General features: G+C 64.2%; 1 protein-coding gene across 2 annotated transcripts; it reads right to left on the bottom strand.

The window, feature by feature from the left end:
* Positions 1-1,126: 1,126 nt before the first annotated feature.
* CTBP1 (C-terminal binding protein 1) lies at positions 1,127-16,874 on the bottom strand. 2 transcript variants are annotated; one of them, XM_019805065.2, is made up of 9 exons: positions 16,711-16,874; positions 14,868-15,022; positions 7,756-7,900; positions 5,934-6,140; positions 4,874-5,088; positions 3,621-3,751; positions 2,939-3,066; positions 2,321-2,438; positions 1,127-2,065 (listed from the first exon to the last, which is right to left on the bottom strand). In XM_019805065.2, exons 1-9 carry the CDS (start codon positions 16,715-16,717, stop codon positions 1,879-1,881), a joined length of 1,293 nt encoding a protein of 430 aa, XP_019660624.2. In that variant the 5' UTR covers positions 16,718-16,874; the 3' UTR covers positions 1,127-1,878. The 2 variants fall into 2 exon arrangements, with proteins under 2 accessions (XP_019660624.2, XP_011229592.2); XM_011231290.3 differs by having other exon boundaries at positions 1,127-2,062; positions 16,711-16,870.
* Between the last annotated feature and the right edge of the window lie 7,083 nt (positions 16,875-23,957).

Here is a 23,957-nt window from a genome sequence, read left to right as displayed (position 1 = left end):
TTTCCACTTGATGAGTTCCCGTCTTGTTACTTCCTCCCGTCGACGACCACAGATTTTACCCGTCGTTCTCCATCTGGCTGCTGAGGACACGCTCGCTAGTGCTGCTCGCAGGGGCTCAGTCTGCACTTCCCCTCGGTTGGTCGCCCCCCCACATCCCTGCCACGCAGGGCCCCTCAGGGAGAAACAGAGTAAAGGCAAACAACCGAAGACAGAAAGGCTGAGAACGTCCGAGAATGGAGTGGAAACACAGAGCCCCTGGCTCGGGAAGTGTGCTGAGTTCTGGGAGGACACCCGCGGCAGGTGCCCGCGCTGCCGGGGGAGCAGAGGGTCCGGGGCCCGGAACCGGGACACCCGCTCTGGATGACAGAGGCCCGAAGACGACGGAAGGGCGTTGTGTGCAGGCAGAAGGCAGCTCCCAACCCAGAATCCCGTCCCACCAAACACCTGATCTAGTGTGGCCAAAACCAAGGCATTTCCCCAGAAGCCCCCCGCGAACAGGCGCTTGTCGACCGTGTTTCCCCTGGAACCACCGTGTGGGAAAGACAGCTGAAGGGTGAGCTCCGGGAGCAAGCGGTGGCTCAGGCCAGGAGGGGACACCCTGCTCGGGGATGCCCTGTCCAGCAGGAGGCTAAGGAGCAAGCCCAGGCCTCGAGGGTGCACCCCGGACCGTGGGGGCGGGGCCCGAGGGCACCGACGAGCCTTCCGGGGAACACGTGAAAACTGCCGGCTGCGATGACAACGATGGCCCTGTTTACCCCGAGCTACTGCGAGGAAAGGACCACCCTGCTTCGCGCGTTTCTGTGAGCTGTGGAACCACAGGTCCCTGCAGCCTTCCGGACCTTCCATCTGCAGGGCGGGCAGCGTCTGCTCTCGTCCCAGGCCCCAGGCTGGCCCACGGGAGGCGCACTCGGGAGAGGGGGGCCTCGTCCTGGCAAATGCCATCGCTCACACCTGCACCCACACTGCCCACTGCCCCTCAGCAGCAGCTTCCGAGCCTGGACCCTGCCCCCCCCCCCCAAGGACCACTGCCCGCCGGGGTTCCCCAGGGCTGCCCGGTGCAGCCAGGACTGAAACCCGCCAGAGTCCCCACGAGGCGAAGCCACTAAAATAGACGCTGGGCCTTCCGGCTCTTTCTGGGATTTTTATTTCTTTAAAATAATTCATACAAATGGTTACAGTCACAAACATGATTTTAACCAAAATATTGCTAGCCTACCACATCAGCAGGACGGCACCCGCGCAGGCCGGGACGCTGCGCCCTCACGTCCCCAGGACAGATGCCGACGGCCGGAGCGCGCTGTGGGCCAGGCGCACTCCTCTTCTCTTGGAGCCACTTGGCGATGCCGTCTTCATTTGGAACGAGGGGATTCATGCCAAAATTAGGAAAAACAGCCTTTGTTGTTTTTCTAAATTATTCTAAAAATAAGACAAGCAGGTAGAAAAAACAATGCACTGTGTGGCGTAGAAAGAAAAACGGGAAGGAGTCGTTGTCCTGAGAAGTTTGCCAACTGCCTCGTTTGGGGCGCGTTCCAACACACAAGGGACAGTCTGAGACCGACCTGCCGCGCTCCCTCAGGGCTCTCTCTGCCGACAGCTAAGCAAACAAATCCTTGATGTTCTACAGACGGTACACAGACGAGAACACTCATGATAGAGTTAACTACTAACTTCTGCTTAACGAGGACGCAAAGGACACAGGACAGCGGCTGGCCCTCGGGACAGGGCAACTACAGCTGACGTGGGGAGGCCGGCGCCACCTCCCGCCCGCCCGGCGCCTGGACAGTCTCTGGAGCGCCGTGGCCACCCACAGGCGCCGCCTCTGCACACGCCTGTCCGGGGGCGCCGCCCGCCCGCCGAGGCCGTCGAGCTCCGCCCGGGCTACAACTGGTCACTCGCGTGGTCTCTATCTGCCTCGGGCTTGACGGTTTGGCCGGGAGAAGGGGCGTGGGGCGGGTGGGACACGGGGGGCAGGCCGTGGGACAGGGACATGGCGCTGGGGACAATGCCTTCCACGGCAGTCGGGATGCCGCTGGGGGCCACGCCCACCACGCCCGGCGGGTACCTGCTGGGAGGAGACGGCTTGTGAGGCTGGCGGGGTCCCTCCCGTGGCCACAGCTCAAGCCCAGGACAGCTGGGAGCTGCTCCCAGAGGCCCTGCCTGGCGGGACCCCAACCCGGCCCCAACTCCTTGCTCGGCCCCCTTCACCCTCAGGTCTGGTGTGGCCCACATGCGGCATGCACCTCCAGGCCTGGCTGCCCCCGCCCGGGGCCCCCGCCCTGCCTGCAGTCATCACCAAGTGCACCCGCCCCTGCCCGCTCACCTGTAGGCGGCCCCGTTGAGCTCAGGGTGCACGACGGCTGGGTCCATGCTGGCCCAGTGGGTGGCGGCGGTCAGGTGGTCCTTGTTGACACAGTTCTTCAGGCTGTCGGGGATGCGGCCTGGCAGGTGCAGCAGAGAGAGGAAAGGCAGTGCCGCGTTACGCGGCTGCGCCCAGGAACCCAGGAGGGCACAGCGGTGGCGGGCGCAAGCTGCAGGATCCCCGCAGCTGGGCCTCCCTCCCTCTTGCTCTCCTCCCCTAGTGTGTGGATGCGGTCACCTTGCAGCTCAGAGAACCCCCCCAGGCCTGAGCAGTGCCCTCAGCTCCCTAGTGGCCCCCCCATCTGCCAGGCCTATGGATTTCAGGGAGCAGCAAAGGCCCAGCCCGGTGTACAAGCACAGCCAGGCTTTTAAACATAGGGTAAGGAAGCACACGTGTGCTGAATCCCCACAGGTGACCGTCAGCGGGCGTCCTGAGCGTGATGCATGAGGGGGACCAAGGGCCAAGTGGGGAGCACCGTCGTGGAAGCCAGGGGCGACCTCCACATCGGGGGGATGGCACGGCGTGGCCCCCGTCAGCGCGGCCTCGGGAGGAAGCTCCGGTCCCGCCAGCCACCCTCACCTGTGATGGCTCTCCGGATTTCCCGGGCTGCCTCCTCCCGCATCTCGATGGACGCCTGCTCGCTGTACCAGGCCGCGTGGGGGGTGCAGATCAGGTTGGGTGCGTCCTTCAGCGGGCCCTGGCTAAAGCTACAGACAGCACAGAGCAGGTCAGGGTAGGGTGGAGGGTGTCTGACCCTGCCTGGAAACACACTCCACCCCCACGCCAGACCAGGAGACCCTAGGCTGGTCAAACCTGGCCCTGGGCTCCTGACAGCAGCAGGGAGGAGTCCCAGCTCGGGGTACGCGGCCCCAGCCCTCCCTGTAGGTGAGGGCGCTAGTCCCCGCAGCGACAGGCTCACAGACAACAGGGCTGACACACCGTCAGGGGCTGGCTGCTGCCCCAGATGGGCTTCTTGGATGTAGGGTCTCTACGGACGTGACCACACAGGCACTCCACATGACGCGCAGGTCTGAGCCCCCCACCCCTGCCCACGGAGACCTGGCTGGGCCCTGGGCGCAGGCCTGCCTGAGCAGGATCTCAGGCTGGACACGAAGCCCAAGGATGAGGCCTGGAGACTGCCAGGGGGCATCGGGCCGGGCCCCATGCCTGCTAGGGGTCAAGGTGGGGTGTGAGCTGGGGGCACGGCCCGGTGTGGGAGAGGCGGCACCCAGGAATCCCCCAGGGCGCTGCCAGGAGGCACCTGAAGGGCTCCGACTCGTGCACGTCGAGGGCAGCGCCCCGGATCCGCCCCTCCTTCAGGGCCTGGGCCAGGGCCTTCTCGTCCACCAAGCCGCCCCGGGCCGTGTTCACCAGGAAGGCGCCTTGTCGCATCTGGGGGGACACAAACACAGCGCCGAGAGGCATCAACACAGTGACCTCTTCGTCTGCCGCCCCCGACACCCAGGGGCCAGGCCCAGCGGGGACGCGGAGCAGACAGGGGCCAGTGGTGGTGGGACACCGTCCTTGGCCTCTCCCCACCCAGGTGGGACGAGGGCTCGACCCCGCCCCACCCTGAGGACCCCTGGCCGGAGCAAACGCGCCAACACACAGCCTGCCTCCTCCCGCTCCTGGCAGTGAGGTGCGGGCTGGGTCGCGGGGTCTCCTGGCCCGGCCCCCAGGACGCATGGGGGCGCCTGGAACGGATATGGCACGTCTAGGGCATGGTGTGGCCCACGGTGGCAGACACAAGCCCCTGAGATAGGGTCTTGGGCGCCGCGGTCCTGCCAGAGAGCCCCGTGAGCTTAAGCTTCGTTTCCTTTGGCTAAAAGCCCTCAGAGCTGCCCTGAAGGCGCCCCCTCCAGGCTTCGTGGTCACGGGGGCTCCCGCCTGCACTGAGGTGACAGATGCCTGGAAACCAACTCAGTCGCACCGCCGCGGGGCTCAGGCCGCCGGCTGTGCTCAGGGCAGCTCCTCCTCGGTCGGCTCTCCCGTCCACAGCTGGTCTTGGGGCCAGCACCCTGGGGCCACGCCCGTGCCCACCCCAAACCCAGCCCAAACCCAGACGGCAGACAGAGAGGAGCCCCGGGTGCCTCATCCGCCACGGGACGGCAGGGCCCTGGGGCAGACAGCACGCAAGCACACCCCAACCCGTAAATCCGTGTACACACACGTACCCACACCCGCGCACGTGCACCCAGGCACGCCCACACACACCCATCCAGAAGGCCTGGGGCCCGACCCAGGGCGGTGCCCCACGGCGGCTGTGCCACGCTCCTGGCAGCGGTCAGCACTCCCCCGGAAGCCGGGGCGACACGGCGAAACCCGAGACCCGGGGCACGGCGTCCGCCGTAGTTGTGGGGATGCCAGGACCCTCCGCACAACTCAGAACACGGGCCCGTCTGTGCTGACGGCTCCCCAGCCGCTGAGCCCGGGGGGCGGGGGCAGGCCAGTCGGGCCCCCCGGACTCCCAGGCCATGACCGTCGCCCCGGCCCAGGCCCCGTCCGGGGGCGCACCTGCTTGACGGTGAAATCGTTGATGAGGTGGTGGTTGTGCTCGTTGAGGCCACAGTGCAGCGTCACGCAGTCACTGTGGAACAGCAGGTCCTGCAGCGTGCTGACCCGCTGCAGCCCCAGCGCCCGCTCGGTGCCGTCCGACAGGTACGGGTCATAGAAGAGCACGTTGAAACCGAACGCCTTGGCCCGGAGCGCCACCGCCTGCCCCACGCGACCTGGCAGGGCGAGACTCGGCGTCACCATGGCCACGGACCGAGCGTCCCCGCACGGCCGGCGTCCTCGTGTGCCCAGGGGTGACGCCGTGGGGCGCGAGGCCCCGTCCGCCCAGGACGCCCGCCTGGCTGTGCAGCGGACAGGAACTCAGAGAGGAGGGCGGGGGCTGGAGGCGCCCCCCAGGGAGTGCAGGGGTGCGGGCTGCCACGTCGGAGCAGAGGCCCCTGCACCTCAGAGGGTGGAGGCCAGAGGGGTCTCATACTAACGCAGGCGTGCCCGTCAGGTCTCCCTCACGCGGCCCAAGCACTGCCTCTGTGGCGGAGCCCGTAGGGGAGGGGTGGGCACAGGGCCTAACCCAGGGGAAGTTCAGGAAGCAGCATGACAAGGGGGCCGGCAGGCAGCTCCCGCCCCGGACACCCCGGGCCAAGCAGGTGGATGGAGCCCGGGTTCAGAGACAGAGATGGGCCACAAACAACACAGAGAAGGGGGATGTGACCGACCCAGGACAGCTGCCCACACAGCCGGTGAGAGCCAAGGGCCACCGGGCCCTCACCCGAAGGCCATGTCCCCTCAGCCATGGGGTGGGGGCGGGGGGAGGCAGGGTGAGCGTGTCTGAGTGCCGCGAGTGTGCACGGCTGTGAGCAGAGGCACGGGACCGGGGGCAACGGTCTCACGTCTGTGTGTGACGCACACCCCGCATTCCTGGGCAGACAGGGGTCAGCCCAGCCTGTGCGGAGCCCCTCAGCCCCACGCAGGCCCTGGGTGGGGGGACCCGTCCGGCAGCACAGCCAAGCCCCGGCCTCACGGTCTGCTGAGCCCGAGAGGGGGAGGACAGAGCTGAACTCACCCAGCCCTATGATGCCCAAGGTCTCCCCACGGATCCTGGCGGCTCCGGATGCGACTTCCCGGATCTGCTCAACGCTCTGGACCCGCGTGCCCTCCCGCAGCGCCTGGTGCAGCCACGTGGTCCTGCGGTACAGGTTCAGGATGTGGCACATGGTGGAGTCAGCGGTCTCCTCGACAGACGCCGCCGGCACGTTGCAGACAGCAATGCCTGGGAAACGCAAGACACAGGGTGGTCACCAAGGCCAGTCCCGGCGTGACCCCCGTGAAAGGCCGGACCATGACACAAACGCAGGTAACGCCCCAGGCCACATGGAGGAGAAGCCTGTAGGTCCAGCAAGTAGACATGACAGGACGCGGGAGAGGTTACCTGGGCAAATGCCAACACCTGGTCTGCCCTTCCTGGACCGCTGGCCACCTGACCTTCCAGGAAGGGGTCACTGACCGCAAGGCCGGGGCTTGGCTGTGCTGCTGTATGGGTCCCCCCACCCAGGGCCTGCGTGGGGCTGAGGGGCTCTGCATAGGCTGGGCTGACCCCTGTCTGCCCAGGAACGTGCAGGTCAGCATTCGGAGCCACTCCACAGCCACTCACACCCACACAGGCCCCCCCCACTCCTCCTTTCCTTGGCTCTCAGACCAATTGGGACCTGGCTTTGGACAGGGTGGCCCCCTGTCCTCCCAGCTCCCATGGCCCCAACAGCCCCTTAGCAGCCCTGGAGAGTGAGCTGGTCCAGGCTTCTCCTCTATGCTGAGCTTTGGTGGCCAGTCCTGCGCACACACGGGCTGGTTAGCACTGGGAGCCAACGCCGCTCCAGGACCTCGTGGCCCAGAGGCGGACACAGCCCTTCTGCATTTCTATGCACCTCTCTCGAGCCTGGCCCCTTCCACCCTCGTTCTGTCCTGTCCTGCCATCTCTTCGCTCTGCCTGGGGACTGGTCACCTCCCTGCTGAAGTGGGGGGCACCTGCTGGACAGATGCAGCTGTGTGGCTCCTTGAGCTATTCCAAATGCCAGGACAATGCCCAACACACCAACAGGGCTCCATGAAAGGGCCCAGGGCGGATCCTCTACTCCCCTCCAGAAAAACTCAGCTCCCCACAAGAGCAGGCGGGAAACAGGAAGGCAAGGCTACACCGTCCCCCCGATTTAGAGACAAAACTGCTGACAGAGAGGGCAGACCAGGTCCTGGGACTTCTGAGTCCCCACCTGCCCAGGTCTGTCCCTGGTGGAGGTAAAGAGCCCCAGCCTGTGACATCACAAAACAGGGCAGACTCGGTGCACGGGGACAAAGGCCCCCAGGAGCCCCCGGGGCAGAAAGCACACAGGCCGTGGTCCCACACTGGGGCAGGCGCCTTACTGGGGATGCCGCCCAGGGACGGCTGAGAGCAGGACCGAGGGCTCTGCCAGGTGAGCCGGTGGTGGGCAGGCGGGCACGCACACAGCAGAACAGATTGAGTGTCCGGCAGGCACAAACGCCAGGCCGTTCTGACTCCGGTCCGGTCCTTCAGCTGCATCCTGGGGCAAAGGACGGGCAAAACCAGGCACCGCGGGCACCACCCGCAGCCGTGGGCCCCGCTGGGCATGCGCTCGCCTCGCCAGGCCGCAGCCGGTGCACACGCCCCTGCAAGGCTTTCTGGGGGAGCCACGTTGACCAGGGAACTGGGGGGGGCCCACACCCGGAAGTAGGCTTACAAGTCACCTCCCACCGAGCAAGGGCTGCAAGGGAACTCCCGGTGAAAGCAAAACCACCCTCCGAGACCCAACGTGATGAGATCGGGCCTAGCAAACAAGACAGAGGCGCCAAGGGAAGAACCACGAGCACCCTACCTAAGTCCCCGGCCGACTTGATGTCGATGTTGTCGAAACCGCTCCCTATCCTCACAATGATGCGGAGAGCTTTGAACTTCTCCAGGTCCTCCCTGGTCAGCGTGATGGTGTGGTACATCAGCGCCCCCACGGCCTCGTTCAGCACCTGCCCGGGGGGAGTGGACACCCGGTCAGAGGACAGCCCCGCGGGGCCCTGAGCCTGGCTGCCTGCCGGCCGCCTGCTGCCCCAGACCAGCCCAGACGCCCAAGCCAGGTCGGGGGTGACGGGAACTCCTCCCCTGTGTGTGCGGCACTGTGGGCTTCCCAGGGCGGGGCGCCTGCTGTGACATCGGGCCTGACTGCAGGGAGACCCTGCCGGCTCTGGGCTCCGACTCCCCCAGCGGCCGAGGGGTGCCGCCCCGGAGGGAACGCACTGTGCGTGTGGGGGGGGAGTCGCGGGGTCATCTTCCCTGTGAGCACCAGACAGTAAAACAGACGCAGAGCATCCCAGACCCGCAACCCCGCGAGGGCCACGCAGACACACGCTGCCGACAGTGACAGCCCCAGTACAAGCGCACATGGCGTCCCGCGACGGCAACCCGCCGCGGAAAGGGCCGGCCTCGGGTCCCCTCCCCACGGGCTCCCCTGCGGCTCCCACACGCGGGCGTGCCCTCCACGACAGCCCTGGACGCCTGCCCTGACGGAGTCCACGCGTCTCTGTGTGGCCTGGGTCGCCTTGCGTGAAGCCCCATGAGCAGATCGGTGTCCTGTCCCCCCCAGGGTTTGGATGACATGCGCTGAGGCGCTACTCTGTTCGCAAAACCGCCCAACTGGAACGACCCTCCCCAAAGTCGGGGCTCCACCCACGGCCCCGCCCCACAGGACCCGGAGCGGGAGCGCTCCAAGAGTGGGGCGGGGACATGCTGAGGACAAGCCCTTTGGAGGAAGGCACAGTCGGGACCCATGCAGATACACCCCACGCCCATACACCCCACGCCCAACGCCAGGACAGGCAGGTGCAGACCACGCCCCACGCCGGGTCAGGTGCGTGCTGACCACGCCAAGCCCCACGCAGGGCCGGGGGAGGGTGTGTGTGTGTGTGTGTGTGCGCACACCATGCCCCACGCCCAACACTGGGCCAGGCGGGTGTAGACCACACCCATGGCCCCACGCAAGGCCAGGCGCGTGCAGACCACACCCCACGCCCCCGCGCTGGGGCAGGCGTGTGCAGACCACACCCCACGCTGCTACAGCATTGCCGCTAGCACGCACAACACCCCAACCTTGACGTCTCCTGACCAAAGCCCCCAGGTATGTCCCACAGCCAGGCTGGGGGGGGGGAACACCTGGTTCTGCCAGGGGGTGCACCTGGCTTCTGGGGGGCTTGTCCCAGGTCCAGGTCAGCAGGCCCGCACCCCAGGGCCGAGAGCGCTGCCTTAAAGGGCTGCCATGATCCGCCCAGGACACCTCTGACAACAGCCAGGCACTGGCCAAGGTCCTGCAGTGTCCAGTCTCCCCGCCCAAGGGCAGGGGGCCCAGGATGTCATGTGTGACTTGTCCTAGTTCAGGGACGGGCCTCATTCTTTCCTAGCAGGACACACAGTGGGCCTTACAATCAAGCACACGCCCCCTTCGGTGACATGCTCTGGCCACGGGGACCTGTAAGGCGGCGTCCGTCACCTCCTCCATACTGAGCTTCCTGTGTGGACTCCGGGTCGCTGGATGGCGAGGGAGGCCTCCAACGGGCTGCATGCAGGGTGCTGGCCCACAGGCACCCTGCGTGAGCTGACGGGGACTATGCCCTCCCCCCGGCTGATGTGGTGGGTGGCCTAGAGCAGGTGTCTCATGTGGGGCACAGGGCCTACAGTGAGGCTGCTCACCGTCCCCTTTCATCCCCTTCTCTACGAGAGCCAAGTCTCTACGGACAGATGGCAACCCAAAACACGGACAGCTCCCCGAGGGGGCGTGACCTCCGTTCCCCTTCCAATGGCCGATGTGGCCAGGAGAACGACCACACAAAATGGGTCAAGGGAGAGACAGCTGAATAGCAGGGCAGAGGGGGCCTGGGTCCCTTGTCCTGGGAGTGCTGGTGGGCCTGGACATTAAGGGAATGGCCGGGTGCTGTTGGCCCCTGCTCCAGTTCCTTCACTGAAGATCCTAGAAATCTCAGTCCCTGGACTCCTGGTACTGGACTGGACCTGGTGTGGGTGGGGTGAGGACCCAGAGTGCATGGGAGGGAGGGCAGGTCCTGGGATGGAGGGGAGAGCGCAGACCTTGGCTGACAAGACCCCAGGAGGAGCCCTCTGGCCACCCTATGCCGAGCTGCATGGACTGGAGAGGTGGGTGGCCACAGCAGTGTGGGGAGAGTGGGCAGACATAGCCACGCGCTGGGAACAGAAAGGCGCATCTAAGCAGCCTTGGGAGCAGCAGCCCTGGACTCAGGGACAGAGGGACTGTGGAGGGGAGAGCTCCAGAGGGGAGCCTGCATCTCCGCCTGGGCAGCTGGACACATGTGGGCCTCTTCTGAGATGACCGTGCAGAGGCGGCTCAGCTGTGGGCAGGCAGGGAGGGAGGAAGGGCCTCAGAGCGCAGGCTGGTGGCATGTGAGCAGGTGGCAGCCTTCTTTACATCTTGAGCGCCGAACCACAGCAGTAAACAAGTCCAAACCCCGACTTTCACCGTCCCCTGCCACACCCCAACGCGGACCATCCACGACTTGTCTGGACGTTCCCTACTGCTGGGGCGTCTGGGCTGCTTCCGCTGTTGGCTGTGCCGCGATAAAAATCCATGCTCTCCTTGAGATGAGTCCTTAGGGTGGAAACTAGCCGGTCAGTTGGAGAACCCTTCATGCTCTGGGAACCGCCGCCACTGCAGTAGGACTACTCGCCAGCACCGGCTGCACAAGGCCGGGCAGTCCAGAGTTTAGAACGCTACGTGTGATGGACACAAGCTGGCATCCATGATTTTCACCTTGAGTTTCTGAGGGTGACTTGCCCACTACACACATTTCTTGATAAATTACTTTTCCATGTCCTAGTCCTTTTTCTGCTGAGCTATTTTTAATTATGTGGTACCTAGAGAAGCCTTCTCAGAGAGGGATCGCAGTCCGCTCCGACACCACCCACCACTGACCCTGGGCCGGGGGGGCCCCGCTCAGCTGCAGGGGGAAAGCCACTGCGCTGCTCCGTCCAGCCCCTAGGCCCACTCTCCCTGCAGGTTCCTCACGTTCCCAGTCATGACGGCTAAGTGGCTGGAATACCCCCAGGTATCACATGGCCCTCCCAGGGAGGAAATCGGCAGGAATCCCCAGGGCCCAGTCTGTCTCTGAGAGCTGGAAACCAGCAGAGCCCACTCACATCACCTTCCACCAGCTGTGTGACCAGGCTTGTGACCTGTGTCCTTAACCCCAGAACAGGGTCCCATGGGGCCCACGTTGCAGAATGAACTCAGAGCACAGGCCCCTGCGTGCTCCCCATGGCAGCAGGCCTGAGGGGAACTCATGGGGCAGCACGCAGAGGAGAGCCGCAAGAGTGCCTGCTGGTGGGCCCTAGCCAGGCCCACCACCCCGTGCCAGAGGTGGGGGCCGTGCTCGCATCCCTCACACACAAAAGAGGCACGATTCACAAGCTTTCTGTGCCTTCTGCAGACTTTACTTACTTCCAGGGTCATTTTGTTGGCTTCAGCTCAGAAAGTGTGGCATGGTGCCTCCAACACGCTTCTCTATGGTTCCAGACGTTTCCCATGACAAACAACCACGTGTAGGCCGGAGGACACCACATCCTTCACGTCTGCGCAGATGAGCCAAAGCACCAACGAAGCCAGCGTGGCCACGTCCCCGGGGGGGGGGGGGACAGTGTTATGCTTCCCGGTGGTCACTCTGATTTTGCCCAAGCACGTCACCCACCTTCTGCTGGGATCTGTCTCCCGTCAGTGGAAGTCTGAGTATCCGCCATCAAGCCTCCGACTGCTGCAGGTACCGCCAACGTCCACCTACTTCTCACGTGTGTTTTGCCACTTGTTTCTGATTGCCTCTCATCAGACCACCGTTTTCTGCCCACGTGCCTCACTTACTTCTGTCCTGCCTTCAGGCAGGAAGCACATCCCTTCCACGAACTCCCCCAATGCTTCTGCTGCGACGCGTGTGCTCGTGCGGACGGGCCAGGGCTTACTTCCACATCCTCTCCTCTTCTCCGGGGCATCTGTCCCATCTGCTCATGGGCACTGGTATGGCCCAACTCTCTGCCCAGAGTCGCTGTGGCCCTCCTGCTGCCCTCTGCCACCCTTCGCTTGCCTCCAAGCCTGTTTCTGCACTTGCCCGGACGCTCCCCTCACTTCTCACAGCTCAAGCACCTCCCTCCCAGGACTGGGCACCTCACGGATGCTTTTCCTGTCTCCTTGTGGTCTTCCCTGCCATGTCCCCAGAGTGCTGCCTTACTGTCCCACAGCTACAGGTGTCCCGTTTTCCCAGACGGGGCCCCAGGTGACCCCCTGCTCCAGGCCAGCAGACAGCACCCTCCCGCCCCATGGGCCCCTTCTCATGAGTGCCCCTGGCTGTCGGTCTTCAGGGAGCTTTCCAGGAGAGTAAAGAGCACGCGCCTGCCCCTGTGTTCGGTTGGACACGCAGCGCCAGTTGGAAGCTGTTTTCCCCAGAAGCTTTCAAGCACCCGGCGAGGGACTGGTCTCATCCTTGTCTCTTCGTAGGTAACAACCCCCACCCCCGCACCGGGGGAATGTGCTCCTTCAACAGCAGAGCGTCCTGTGGCCCCGACACTTGTCCTGGCTTCACGCTGGGAGAGAGAGTCTCCGCTGCGCTCTGGAAGGTTTCATCGTCACGCTGTGCTGAGAACGGCTCGGTCTGTCCTCTGTAACACTGAGCACGTGTGGCACAGCTAGTTACGAAGAGGCAGAAATCCCTGATCCACGCTGATGCGTCGTTTCCCTCCACGCCGAAGCCTGCAGACAGGTGGTCCGGGGCGCTGTGTCCGCTCCAGCAGGCTCCAGAGTCTTGTTGCTCGGCCATTCCCAAACACAGTTCCCCTTACATTCCAGGTGGCTGCGCAGGCTCCAGCCATCACGTTTGGTTTCCAGCAGAAAGACAGAAGATGGCTCTGCGCACAAAGCCTGTTGGCTCTTCCTGGTCGGATTCAGTCACTTGGCCACACCGGCAGCAAGGCCTGGGGAAGGAAGTGCGTTTGCCCTGGGACGTGGGTGCTCCCTGAGGCCCGCGGCTGCACAGACGCGCCAGGCGTGGAGCTGCTGGGTGCACGAGGCTCTCCTCACTTCCATCCTTCTCCCAGGTTCCCCTTGACTGTGTCTTCCACGTTTTCTATTAAAATTGAAATCTTCCATCCGCATGTTTAATTTCCAGGGGTGCCTTCAAGTTCTCGAATGGCACCTTTCTGTGCCGCCGGCTCACGACGCGATGCTCCATCAGGTCTCGCGAGGGCCCTAACTGGCCGCGTCCTCACTCTGTCTCTCCCTCCAGAGCAACACTCAGAGCAGCTTTTCCACGCACTCACCCATTCTCCCGACAGACGAGGCCGCGGCTTCCCGTGGAGGCCCGAGGGCGCCGTACGGGCACTGGCGTGGGGCAGAGTCTCCCGTGCGCTAAGGCTGTCCCGGCCCCTCCCCGCGGGTCCGACTCGCTTATCTGGGTTGCACGCTAACTTGAGAATGTTTTGATAAGTTACAATCTTAAAGGAAAACATCCGTTTTGTCTTAGTTTTCAAATTTATTGACAGAACTTGTTTCAATATTGTTCACGATTTTTCAACATTTCTACCTGTACGTCTGTTTCATTCCCCATATTGGTTTTTTCAAATATCTTTTTGGTTTGAAACTGTTTAAAATTCACAAAAAGTTGCAAGAGCTGCCCTCCCCAGCTCTGCAGCCAGTCTGTCCACCGTTCCTGCACGTGTGTCGTGCACAGAGGGGTGGCTCTAGGCCGAGCCACCTCGAGAAGCCCCTTGCCTCACGCTTCCCGTGCAACCCCGGCAACTCGGCCTCCATCCCGTGACCTCGTGCCCGAGAGGAGCCCAAGCGCACAGCGCGCTGCAGAGATGAGCTGGTGCACCCAGCACCGTGCCCCCGAGCGCTAGCCACGTGCTGCACATGTCGACGCGGCCGTTGCTCCTTTCCACGGCCCAGGAGACCCCGGGCACACCCGCGCCACCGCCGAAGGCCACCAGGTTCTTCCCGCTTCCCGTAGCAGGAGCGCGGCTGCTGTACGCTCAACGGCAGGATTCGGCGGACACGTGGGCTTCGCCTTTCTGCACAACACCAGGACTGCCACTGGCGGGTGTGTCATGGCACGTGCCTCCTCCAGGAGGGGCGCCCGCTGGCTTGCGACACCTCGTCACGGTGTTCCCGCGCCCCCCCGCCCAACCCCACCGGGTCCTGAGGTTTCTGTGAGCAGCACCGGACCCTCGGCTGCAGCCCCTCGCCCCCACCCTCCTGACCCGTCCTGTCCCGCGGCGTCGGGACCCTCTGGGTCTTCTAGACTTTCCCCGAAGCTGCTCTCGTAGTTCAGCTCTTCGTGAGGCTGTGAGCTCAGTCTTCTCTCTCTGCCTGTGGACTCGGTCCTGTGACGGACACGCAGCAGGAAACGAGTGCTGGGGATGACCTGAGGCTCAGCTGACAGGACCTTCCCCTCCAGAGGACCGTCCGTTGCCCCTACCAGGCACCCACAGCTACAGGGGCACGGGGTCACGGGCATCCCCGTTCAAGGCCTGATGCGGTCGTTAACGGGATGGACGGTGGGCAGCACGAGGGCACAGCTGCGTCCTGTCGCCAGGACCCAGACCCAGACCCAGGGCCAGTCAGCACCGTTCCAGAACAGCAGACACCCAAGGCCTAAGTGCTTGACCACCAGCCCGGGACGACCTGGGTGACCGATGTGGGACCAGGAGCGTGTAGCTCATCGGCCCCCACTGCTGTCGGCACATCCACAGCTCCAGGTTCTGGGAACACTGGGTTACAATGGCAGTGGCTCAAGCAGCCACGGAATAGCCCTGTGTCCACGTCCGGCGTGGGGGTGACAATACCGCAGGTCTTGGTGGCATGGGAGCCGCGGAGGCACACACCTGAGAGACCTGCCTGCCCTCCTCACTCCCTCGAGAACCCCACACAGTTACCTTCTCGTGGATCTCCTGTGTGGACTGCGCGTCACAGAAGGCCACGGTGGCCACGTCCTTCAGGATGGGCATCTCCACCGTGCAGTCCCGGCCGTCGAGCAGTGCCACCAGGGGCCTGGGATGCATGGGCCCGTTCATGATCGGGGGTCGGACGCCTGCAGAGACAGGAGCAGATGCTCAGCTCCGGCGGTGGTCCCAGCAGAGACCTCACTACACCTGCCCCCCACCACCACCTGCGGCCCGATGCAGGCAGGCCCTGAGAGCCCTAAGTGTCCACGCGTCTGGATTTTGTCAAACCCGAGCAAAAAAACCTCCGCAAAAAGCAAACCGGTGTTTGCTACAGCTCACTGACCCCCGAGCGAACCGGGACCCCAGGCGACCGGCACCACCCCCACAGGACTCAGGGCTGCACACAGGCGCGGAGGGACCGTGGTCACCGGCTTCACAACACACCCACAACACCCACCATTCCTTTTCTGCCCATGGCTGCAGCGTGGCCACCCAGAAACCCTGACGGGACCATCCCCCAGTGCCCAGCACCCTCTCATTCGAAGGTTTGCAGGGAAGAAACAGTGCAGAGGCAGGCAAGCGTTCAAACACCAGACAGAGCCAGGACCCCTGACCTTCCTGGGACAAGAAGATGAAGAATTACTGAAAGCTCCTTCCACACGGAAGGTTAACTGTGCCTCATCCTGGGCCGAGAGGACACATGAGGGCCTCCCAGGTGACAAGAGTGGCAACTGCTGAGCCGCCCATGGCCGCGTCCATGCCACCCAGACCCACAGCCTCACGAAGACCCACCCGACCAGCGTGTGGGCAGCACTCCGGCACAGGGTGAGAACCGGGGGCGGGGACGACTGGCTGCCTGTGGCCCAGAGCCTAGCAGTAGCCACCCCGCGGGCGCACGGCTCACCCACTGCCACATGAGCGGCAAAGACCCGGCAGCCCCAGCCGGCGGCTCGGTGCGGGGTCTGCGAGGCCAAAACCCCTTCTCCGTCGCTTCCCTCAGTCCCTTGGCGAGCAGCGTGTTTCCCGCCCCTGTGGGGTGACGGGTGACCCGCTGCCAGGCAGACACGTGCTGTCTCCTGCGCACGTGTGTGGACAGCGCCTCCTGTCTCCAACTTTACTTGGAGAATGGCGATATTTCATGCAAAAGTGTCATTTGCTCACACGGAATGCGCTAATGTCGTTACATTCAAGTGAACTGGAAAACGCCTACTTTCAGCATCCCGCGGCTTTAGTTCCCAACAACCACAGACTGATGTGACGCCCGTGAGCAGAGCTCTCCGCCCTCTGCAGCTTCCAAGGCCGTGAGGCAGGTTGCAGCATGTAGCCCAGAGCTCCTGCCAGCCACGAGGGCACCTCCTGCTAGAGCGCGCCGGGAGCCGGTGAGCAGCGTATGGGGAGATGCGGCGCCGGGAACCCCTCGCCCCAGGGAGGCACTGGCCTCCCGACCACACAGCCGGCGCCGGATCAGGCCTGGGGTTTCCGTGGTAACACCCTAGCCCAGCACAGAGTTCACGGGAGGACGACCAGAGCAGACCCAGCATCGACCTGTGGCCTGGCCCACCTGCGACCTCAGGTCTCCACGCGGGACCCCTGAGGAGGCCCCGTGCTCCGCTGCCTGGCGGGCCTCACCGAGGCCGGCGCACCTCGGGGAGCGTCCCTGTCCTGACCCGCCGCACATGCCGCGGGAAGACCCGGGAGTGCGCCGGCCCCTTCCCGGCACGCGGCCACCTGGACTGAATGGAAGGACCGCCGCGTGGGAGCAGGCGCGGCTCTTCTGGGCGGTCGCGGAGGGCCCGGCTTCGAGCTGCTGCACGCTCCAGGAGCCCCTACCAACCTGACATTTCTTAATATGGGCTCGGCTTCCACGACCATGAATTCGATTTTTCAAAGCGTTTTATCTTCAGAATCTCCAGGCAGAACCGCGTCCTGTCACTGGATCCTCATCCCACGTCTTTAATTGTCTCGAACCAAAGCTCCTAGGTTCCTGATCCTGGGCGACCACTGAAGCCTGCGCCGGGGTCAAAGTCTGACTAAAAATTAAACACAAGAGACACGTTAAAATACCATCCAGGGCCAACTAGAACTCACAGACGCCAGAAGGGGCACAAAGGCGAAGCTTCTCCCTGCATCCCTGACCCCACGCCTGCAGCGGCCAGGCTGGGAGCTGCCCGCCAGCAGGGGCCGACCTCGGCAGAGCAGTGGTCGGCGGGGCACGGCCGGGGTGCAGATGCAGTGGGAGGCTTCCTCTGAAGGTCCGGCCCCAACATCCCTCCAGGTACTCAGAAACCCCACTCGGGTGCCTCCGGTGTCCACAAAGTGTGAGGCCAGGGCCCCGGCTGCTGGTCCTTGGCCAGTTCTGCAAACTTGTATCTCACGCTGCCAACAGCGCAGGCTGAGTGGACTTCTGATGAAGCCACCGGGGGGGGGTGGATGCAGAATGGGACACAGATGCCACTTTCCCACACCCACACAGAGGCCCCCGCCAGTCCCCGCAGGCTACACCCCAGGGACAGGCACTCGACTCAGGCACAGCTCCCCTGACGAGACACGGAGGACACGCGTGCACACAGGTCACACACACCTGTCAGCGACAGGATGAGGACATTTCAGGAGCGCTCTGGACCCACCCTGAGCACCTGACCCTGCTCTCAGCATGAGGACACCACACTGGGGCTGGCCCCCGCGGCGTGGCTAGGCATCACACTGACCGTGACCCACCATGCCACTGGCGTGCACCTCAGGAGGCCCCGCATCGAGCAGGAGAGCCACATGGGTGGGCGGCTGCATGGCTGTAGGGCTGGATGCACCCGCTCCCCCGTCCCCACTGCTGCCACAGGGAAACCGGGCAGACGAGTCCAGCAGGGACGAGCCTGCATCCCACGGAACCTGTGCAGACCCCTGCTGCAACCACCACGTCCACACCAAGGGCAGGCGTCCCACTGTCCTGACCTGTGAGCCTGGGCCGGGTCAGACGGCCGTGCTCAACTTCAGTTTCTGCAGGCGTGACCCCAGACCTCCTCTGTCCCCGCCCGAGTGTGGGTGTGCTTTAGAACCCAGCCCGCGGGCGGCTGAGTCCTTCGCTGACTGGGCTCAACCACGCAGGACCCAGACTGGCCCATGACAGGACGTGCGGTGGCAGGGGCTCAGGGGGGCAGCTGTGCATGCTGGGAGTCTCAGGCCCATGCCGGGAACAGTCTGACTGCTTCTCCTGATTCCCTCTGCGGGTTTCAAGCACCCACACTGGGCCCTCATGACCGGCTCTCTGCCAGGAAGCGGATGGCTCACAGGCCCCCATCCCCATGATGGGTTCCACACCAGGCCTCTGGTCAGAGGGCGCTGAAGCCACACCGTGGGAGGAAGGGGTCCCAAGGACCAGAGCCTGGCAGATGGCCTGGGGTCCGCAGAGCCGTGGCTCCTCCTCAGTTCCGTGAGACTGTGTGCCTTGAGGCCCTTGCCCGGGCTGGGCCAAACGGCCCATGATAGGGTCCCGCTCCCCACCCCCCGCCGCAGCTCGCCATAGCTGGTTGCCGGCCAGTGACTGCCGGCCAGCTCGGGCCTGGCCAAACTGGCACCGTCCTGTGCTGCTGGGGGCTGAGCTGCCCCTTCCATGGGAGGTGGGCCCTCCCTCAGTGGAGGGCACCAGAGCCCCTTCTCTCCCTGTCGCTCCAGTCATAGCTAAGAGTCCTTCACGGGCAGACGGGTGGTGGTTGGTGGGCCCCCAGCAGGAAACGGTGACATCTCCACCCAGGTCAGACGCCCCCCACACCCCGCCAGGCCCACCCCAGTGCTGCTCTGAGGTCAAGCACGGCCGCCAGGAAGGGGCTCGAGGCCCAGGGCCTGAACTCTTCTGACACACGTGAACTTCTCTTCATCACAAACGTGTAGCTTCACAACACACGGTTCAAGAAAATACAAAACGTGGGAAACTGCAGATCACAGACCCACCTTTGATTTAACTTTGCTCCAGGAAGAACATACCGGATGAGTTAGGAAAGGAGAAGTTGCTCACACCTCATAAAGAGGGAGGGGCTGCTCTGTGACAGGGTGACGCCCCAGAGAACCTTCAGGGACCCTCAGTGACTGTCCGCCAGCCTCTACAGGTGCAGGGGGTGGCGGCGGGTAAGGCCCGGAAGGCCAGAGGCGCAGCTGTGCTGGCCCGACACTCTCCCCGCCTGGAGACAAGCCTCACCCTCTACCTTGACCTTCACAAATGAGCACGGAGCCAGCACTGGGCGTGAGGCGTCTGGGCCAGGGGCAGCAAGCTGGCCGCCAAGGACACAGGCCACCCCAAGGACGCAGGCCTCAGGTCAGGTGTCTACCAAAGGCAGCTGGATAAAGCCCTCGGGTCCGGCTGGCCCGGCCTCCTCAGGCTTCCTGCACCTGCTGAGCGGCGAGCACCCGGGGGAACCCCATGGTGCCGGGTGCCTGCAGACGGCGAGGGAGGGAGGGGGCTCCAGCTGCAGGCGGACTCATACCCCGTGGCTGTGATGAGGCGGAGGCGGGAGGGAGCGCCACAGAACCCCAAGACCTGCAACCCAAATCCAGTTACCCCGCCACGTCTCCAGGTCCCTCTCCTTCCCACCGCTGGCCCCACACTTACTCTGAGCGCAGCCACAAAACGGCCGCGGCAGCATGCTGGGCAAGACCACGGTGGTCACCTCCACGGAGCTGAGGGCGGTCAGCCCATCTGCCCTCCCGCCTGGAGGGCCCCATGGAATCATACTCAGTGTGTGCAGGTGACGGGGAGTTAGGAAGGGGTCACGCAAACCACGCGGTCGCGAGGCTTTCTTTTCTTCCACATCCCAGAGAAGGAAGCACCAGGCGTGCCTGAAAGCAGCCAGAGTGCCCAGCTGGGCCCTCCGTGGCTGGCGTGGCCCTTGGCAGAAGGCACAGGCTGGTGGTGGGTGTGCAGATGGCAGACTTCTTTTTCTCTGCACACTCGCTCCACGACAAGGGCCCGGGGCTCTGTGCAGCCGAAGTAAGGAGAACCAGACCCCTCGGGCACACGGAGCCTCTCACCCTGCACTCCACCGTGCCCCCAGCTCACCTTTTCTGTGAAAATGAATTCAAAAGGAAGCTTTGCTTTGCCAACAGCTGACCAAGATTCAGAAGCCCGCGAGCAGCCTAAAGGGCCGGGGTGCGTCCCAGGCTCCCTTACCAGGGGCAGTGATGTGTGCCCCCCAAGGGGAGCACCAGCAGGCGTGGGGGTCAAAGACCAGACCGGGTCAGGCCAAGGGTCCCAGGGCCTGGCATGCAAACGCATGGCGACTTCAGGCCCAGGCTGTACACACACAGACGAACCCGTCTCTTGTCCGTCCTGGCCCGGGGCCCCACAGACAGCATGACGGCATCTACCAGGGCCGGGGAGGCTGAGCCAGGCCCAGGAGCCGCGTGTGACACACGGAGTCCACCGCCCACCTGACTGTGCTTGACAGAATGAGACCGTGTGACTGCAAGCAGCTTCTGGGCTAGTGCTGGGGGACGTCCACAGTGTGCAAACACCAAACTCCGCCTCGTTCCTGGAAAATGCCAAACGGAAGCCCCCTTAGCTGATCTCACGGCGCAGAATGACCACAGAGAGCCCCATGGACACAGGCGAAGGACGCTGGGAACACATGGGGTGGCTGCTATGCAGACACGGAGGCTCCTGCAGGCAGGGTGGGCGGTGAGGACAGGGCTGGGGGTCGGGGGTCCCAGGGCCACCAGGCCACCTGTAAGCTGCCGCATGCCCTCTGTCACTGCAAGCATCTTTTCTCAAGCATGTGCACTGCATACCTAATTATCTGCAAGGCAATTTTGCCATAAAAGATAAAATCACAAACAGTAAGACGTTCATTAAAAAGAATGTAATAAAAATTGAAAAAAGCAAAATTAAAAAGACATTACTACAAAACGTACACTATCTGAACACGTTTCAACTATAGAAGGAAGTCTGGGTGGTCCCGGCAAAGAGCCAGCTGTGTTCTGCCCCCCTCCCCCCCCCCACCGGGGAGTGGCAGGTGCTGCGCAAGGCGCTGAGCTGTGGGCTCACGAGCCCCCACTCTGCGGTGTGCTGCAGGCACCATCACAGGCCGCCGGAACCACGGCCGTGGCGGCTCAGAGCCCCACCGCGGCGAGACCATCAGGAAGGGTTTTCTGCCCCCAGAGAAACGAAATCCAACTGTCACCCAGTCAAGGAAACCTGTCTCCAGTTATTCCTACTCTTTTCCAGCAAAACGAGTCACAGACAGTTAGTGACGTGGTACAGATGCTTCTGGCGAAACCACCAGCACTGCCCCAAACTCCCCAAACATGCCTGCCAGGCACCCACGCGAGGCCAGGGCTCCTGCTTGCCCTCTGCCCTCAGGGGCATGGCCCCACATTTACAGGGGCACAGCTGAAGGGCGGACCCCAGGGAGGCGTGCAGGATCCTCTCCAACACATCCCAGGGGCCCCCGTCCCTCCACTCCACCCCACGTCCCCCCGGTGCCCGCCCACAATGACCAACACGAGGCTCCTGGGAGCCACCTGCTCTCAGACAGCAGGTATGAGAGCCCCTCGGGCAGGGACGGGGCTGAGCGTCAGGGCAGGGGCTCAGAAACTGGCCGGGGGTCTGGGAGGGTGGGACGCGGGGTGGGTGCCCCACGCTGGCTGCAGGCTGCTGCCCGCCCCCCGCTACTCAACACTCCCAGGCTCCCTTGGGTTCCTGCGTGGCACTTCCCGCCCTCCTCTGATGTCCCACTCTGGATGGACACGTGGGCTGTTAACAGCGTCACCAGACGAGAGGCTTGTGGGCAGCCATGTCCACACATCGCAGGCGTGGGGCACGTGGCTTTGGGACCCCGCGAGCATGGAGGGAGGGAGTGAGTTCTGACGACCACCTCGACACCCACATCCGCGTCATTCCCCATATGAGGAGCTGTGCGCCAGGAGCCGGTGGCCCTGGGGGGCTGGGTGCCCACCATGGGCGGTGACCAAGCACACACATCTGCATCCCTGCAGCTCAGCAAGGTGGGGGGATGCAGGGGTCAGCACGGCTACTGACACAGGAGGCCCTTGCCGGGAGCCAGGGGTGCAGGGCTGCAGCAGACACCTCTGCTGGCCACCGCCCGCATGGGCCCCTCACAAAGGCGTGGACGAACGCCACCACGGGCGGCTGTCCCAAACGTGTGTGCACAGCTCCAGGTCGGACGGACGGGTGCTGGTGAGGCGGCAGCGGGAGGGGGCAGCAGGACTTGAGCTGTGCCGCCCACCACGGCGTAGCTGCCTGCAGGGGACGCGCACACGCAGACACCTCTGTGCTGCCTTCACCACTTTCCGTGAGTCTAAAGCTGGTCTGAAAGTTCATCTTAAAGACAGTGGAGCAAGGAAAGGGACCGCAGCCCCCAGGGCCCCACCTACGGGGGCCTGGGCAGAGCTCTCCTGGGTCCAGCCCCACCCAGCTAACCAGGAGGCCTTCCACCCTGCTCTACCCCCCGCCCCAGCCCTGGGAGGGATCGGGGGTGCAGCGGCACACTCCGGGGACACCCGAGGCACTCAGCCCTCCCCAGACCAATCATAGCAGCTCCCTGGCACCTAGGCCAGCGGGAACCCCGGTGGAGGGGGTGCCCGAGAACCCAGCCACGCCTGACCTCGGGATTCCGCGTCCCTGGCTGGTCACGCCTCCCCTTGCAACTCTGACAAGCATCCCACACTCAACACCCAGAATTCGTCCCCGAAGTGCTCCCTGCTGCTTCTCCAGACTCAGAAACAAGGCCATCCCCCACCTGCTTGTGCCCCAGACTCAGAAGCAACGGCCCCAAGCCTCCCAAACATCAGAGCAGCCCCCCCAGTCCTATGTGCTCCCAGCAGGACAGCGCGCCCCTCCCCACCACAGCCAGAGGCTTCAGAAACAAGACCCAGGGCCTGTCACCCCCTTGAGACCCTCAGCATGGCTGGCTGTCCCCTGCCAGCCCTTCCCTCGGCCTCCGTGAAGCCAGGCCCTCAGCCACAACAGCCTTCCCACAGGCGGGGCACACCCGGCCCCTCGCAGTGCTTTGCCTTCCCACCTTCGGTCACACCCTCCCGAACACCACCTCCCAAGAAGGGGCTGGTGACCACCTGGAGAGAACGTCACCGCCCCACCCCGCGTCCTCCTCTGGCCCAGCCTCCAGCACGGTCAGCTGGGCGGCAGGAAGGCATCAGTCTGCCCTGGTCCGGAGGCGCCAGACAGGGCCGGCCACGCCGCCCAGGGCAGGGTCTGCTGGCTGAGGGCCTGGGCCTGGAGGGAGCTGAGGCTGCATAGAGAAGACCCGGGGCTCTTCGGGTGGTACGCAGCTGTGGGCACCGTGGCCACATCGACCCCAGCAGGACCGATCCCGTCAGCGGCACGCACCGTGCTGTGCCCGGAACTCATCGTGAACCAGAAAGGCGCTCGCTCCCCGACACGTGAATAAGACTGCTGTCGCCGAGACCCCCCACACCCCTCTTGTGCCGTTACGCGCGTGCACACGTGTCCCGCTAGCTCTGCGATGCATCAGAATCCCACGCACAGAACCTGGGGCTGAAAGACAGTCACCTTCCTGCCTTTCTGCGTGACATTCAACAGCTGCCGTGGGCAGACCCCACGTGGGGACGCGTCCTCCGAGGCCAGGCCTCACTACACTACACGGACGCCACAGACTCAGGAAGACCAGCGACCGGCACCGCAGCCTAAGACAGGCGGCCTGGCCGGGGTGCTGGGAGCACCGAGCAGGCCTCCTGACAGGCCAGAGTCCACGCCACGGGAGGGTCCAGAAAGCACCCCCGCCCTCCAGACCCACTGGGATTTCTAGTTCCAGTCCTCTCAGGCTGTCACCATCCTCCCAGCCCCGATCTACAGCCAGGCTGCAGGGACAGAAAGGACCCTCCCCCCACCCTGCAGGTGACACAGGCAGAAACAACTCAGCGTGAAGAGCATCCCCTTGGCACTGGCACGTGACGAGACGTCCATGAGATCTCTGGCTCAGGAGAACAGGGGCGCACCCCCTCAGGACATCCTGGGGCTCGTCTGGGCAAACAAGTGAGGGCCCCACGCCCGTGCAAGGCCCAGGGGCCAATCCACAGCTAAGCTTCTAGACACAG

The sequence above is a fragment of the Ailuropoda melanoleuca genome, chromosome 11, assembly GCF_002007445.2.
Source record: "Ailuropoda melanoleuca isolate Jingjing chromosome 11, ASM200744v2, whole genome shotgun sequence".
Lineage (NCBI taxonomy): Eukaryota > Metazoa > Chordata > Mammalia > Carnivora > Ursidae > Ailuropoda > Ailuropoda melanoleuca.
The sequence above is the reverse complement of the archived record's forward strand: the minus strand, read 5'-3'. Positions and strand labels throughout refer to the sequence as shown.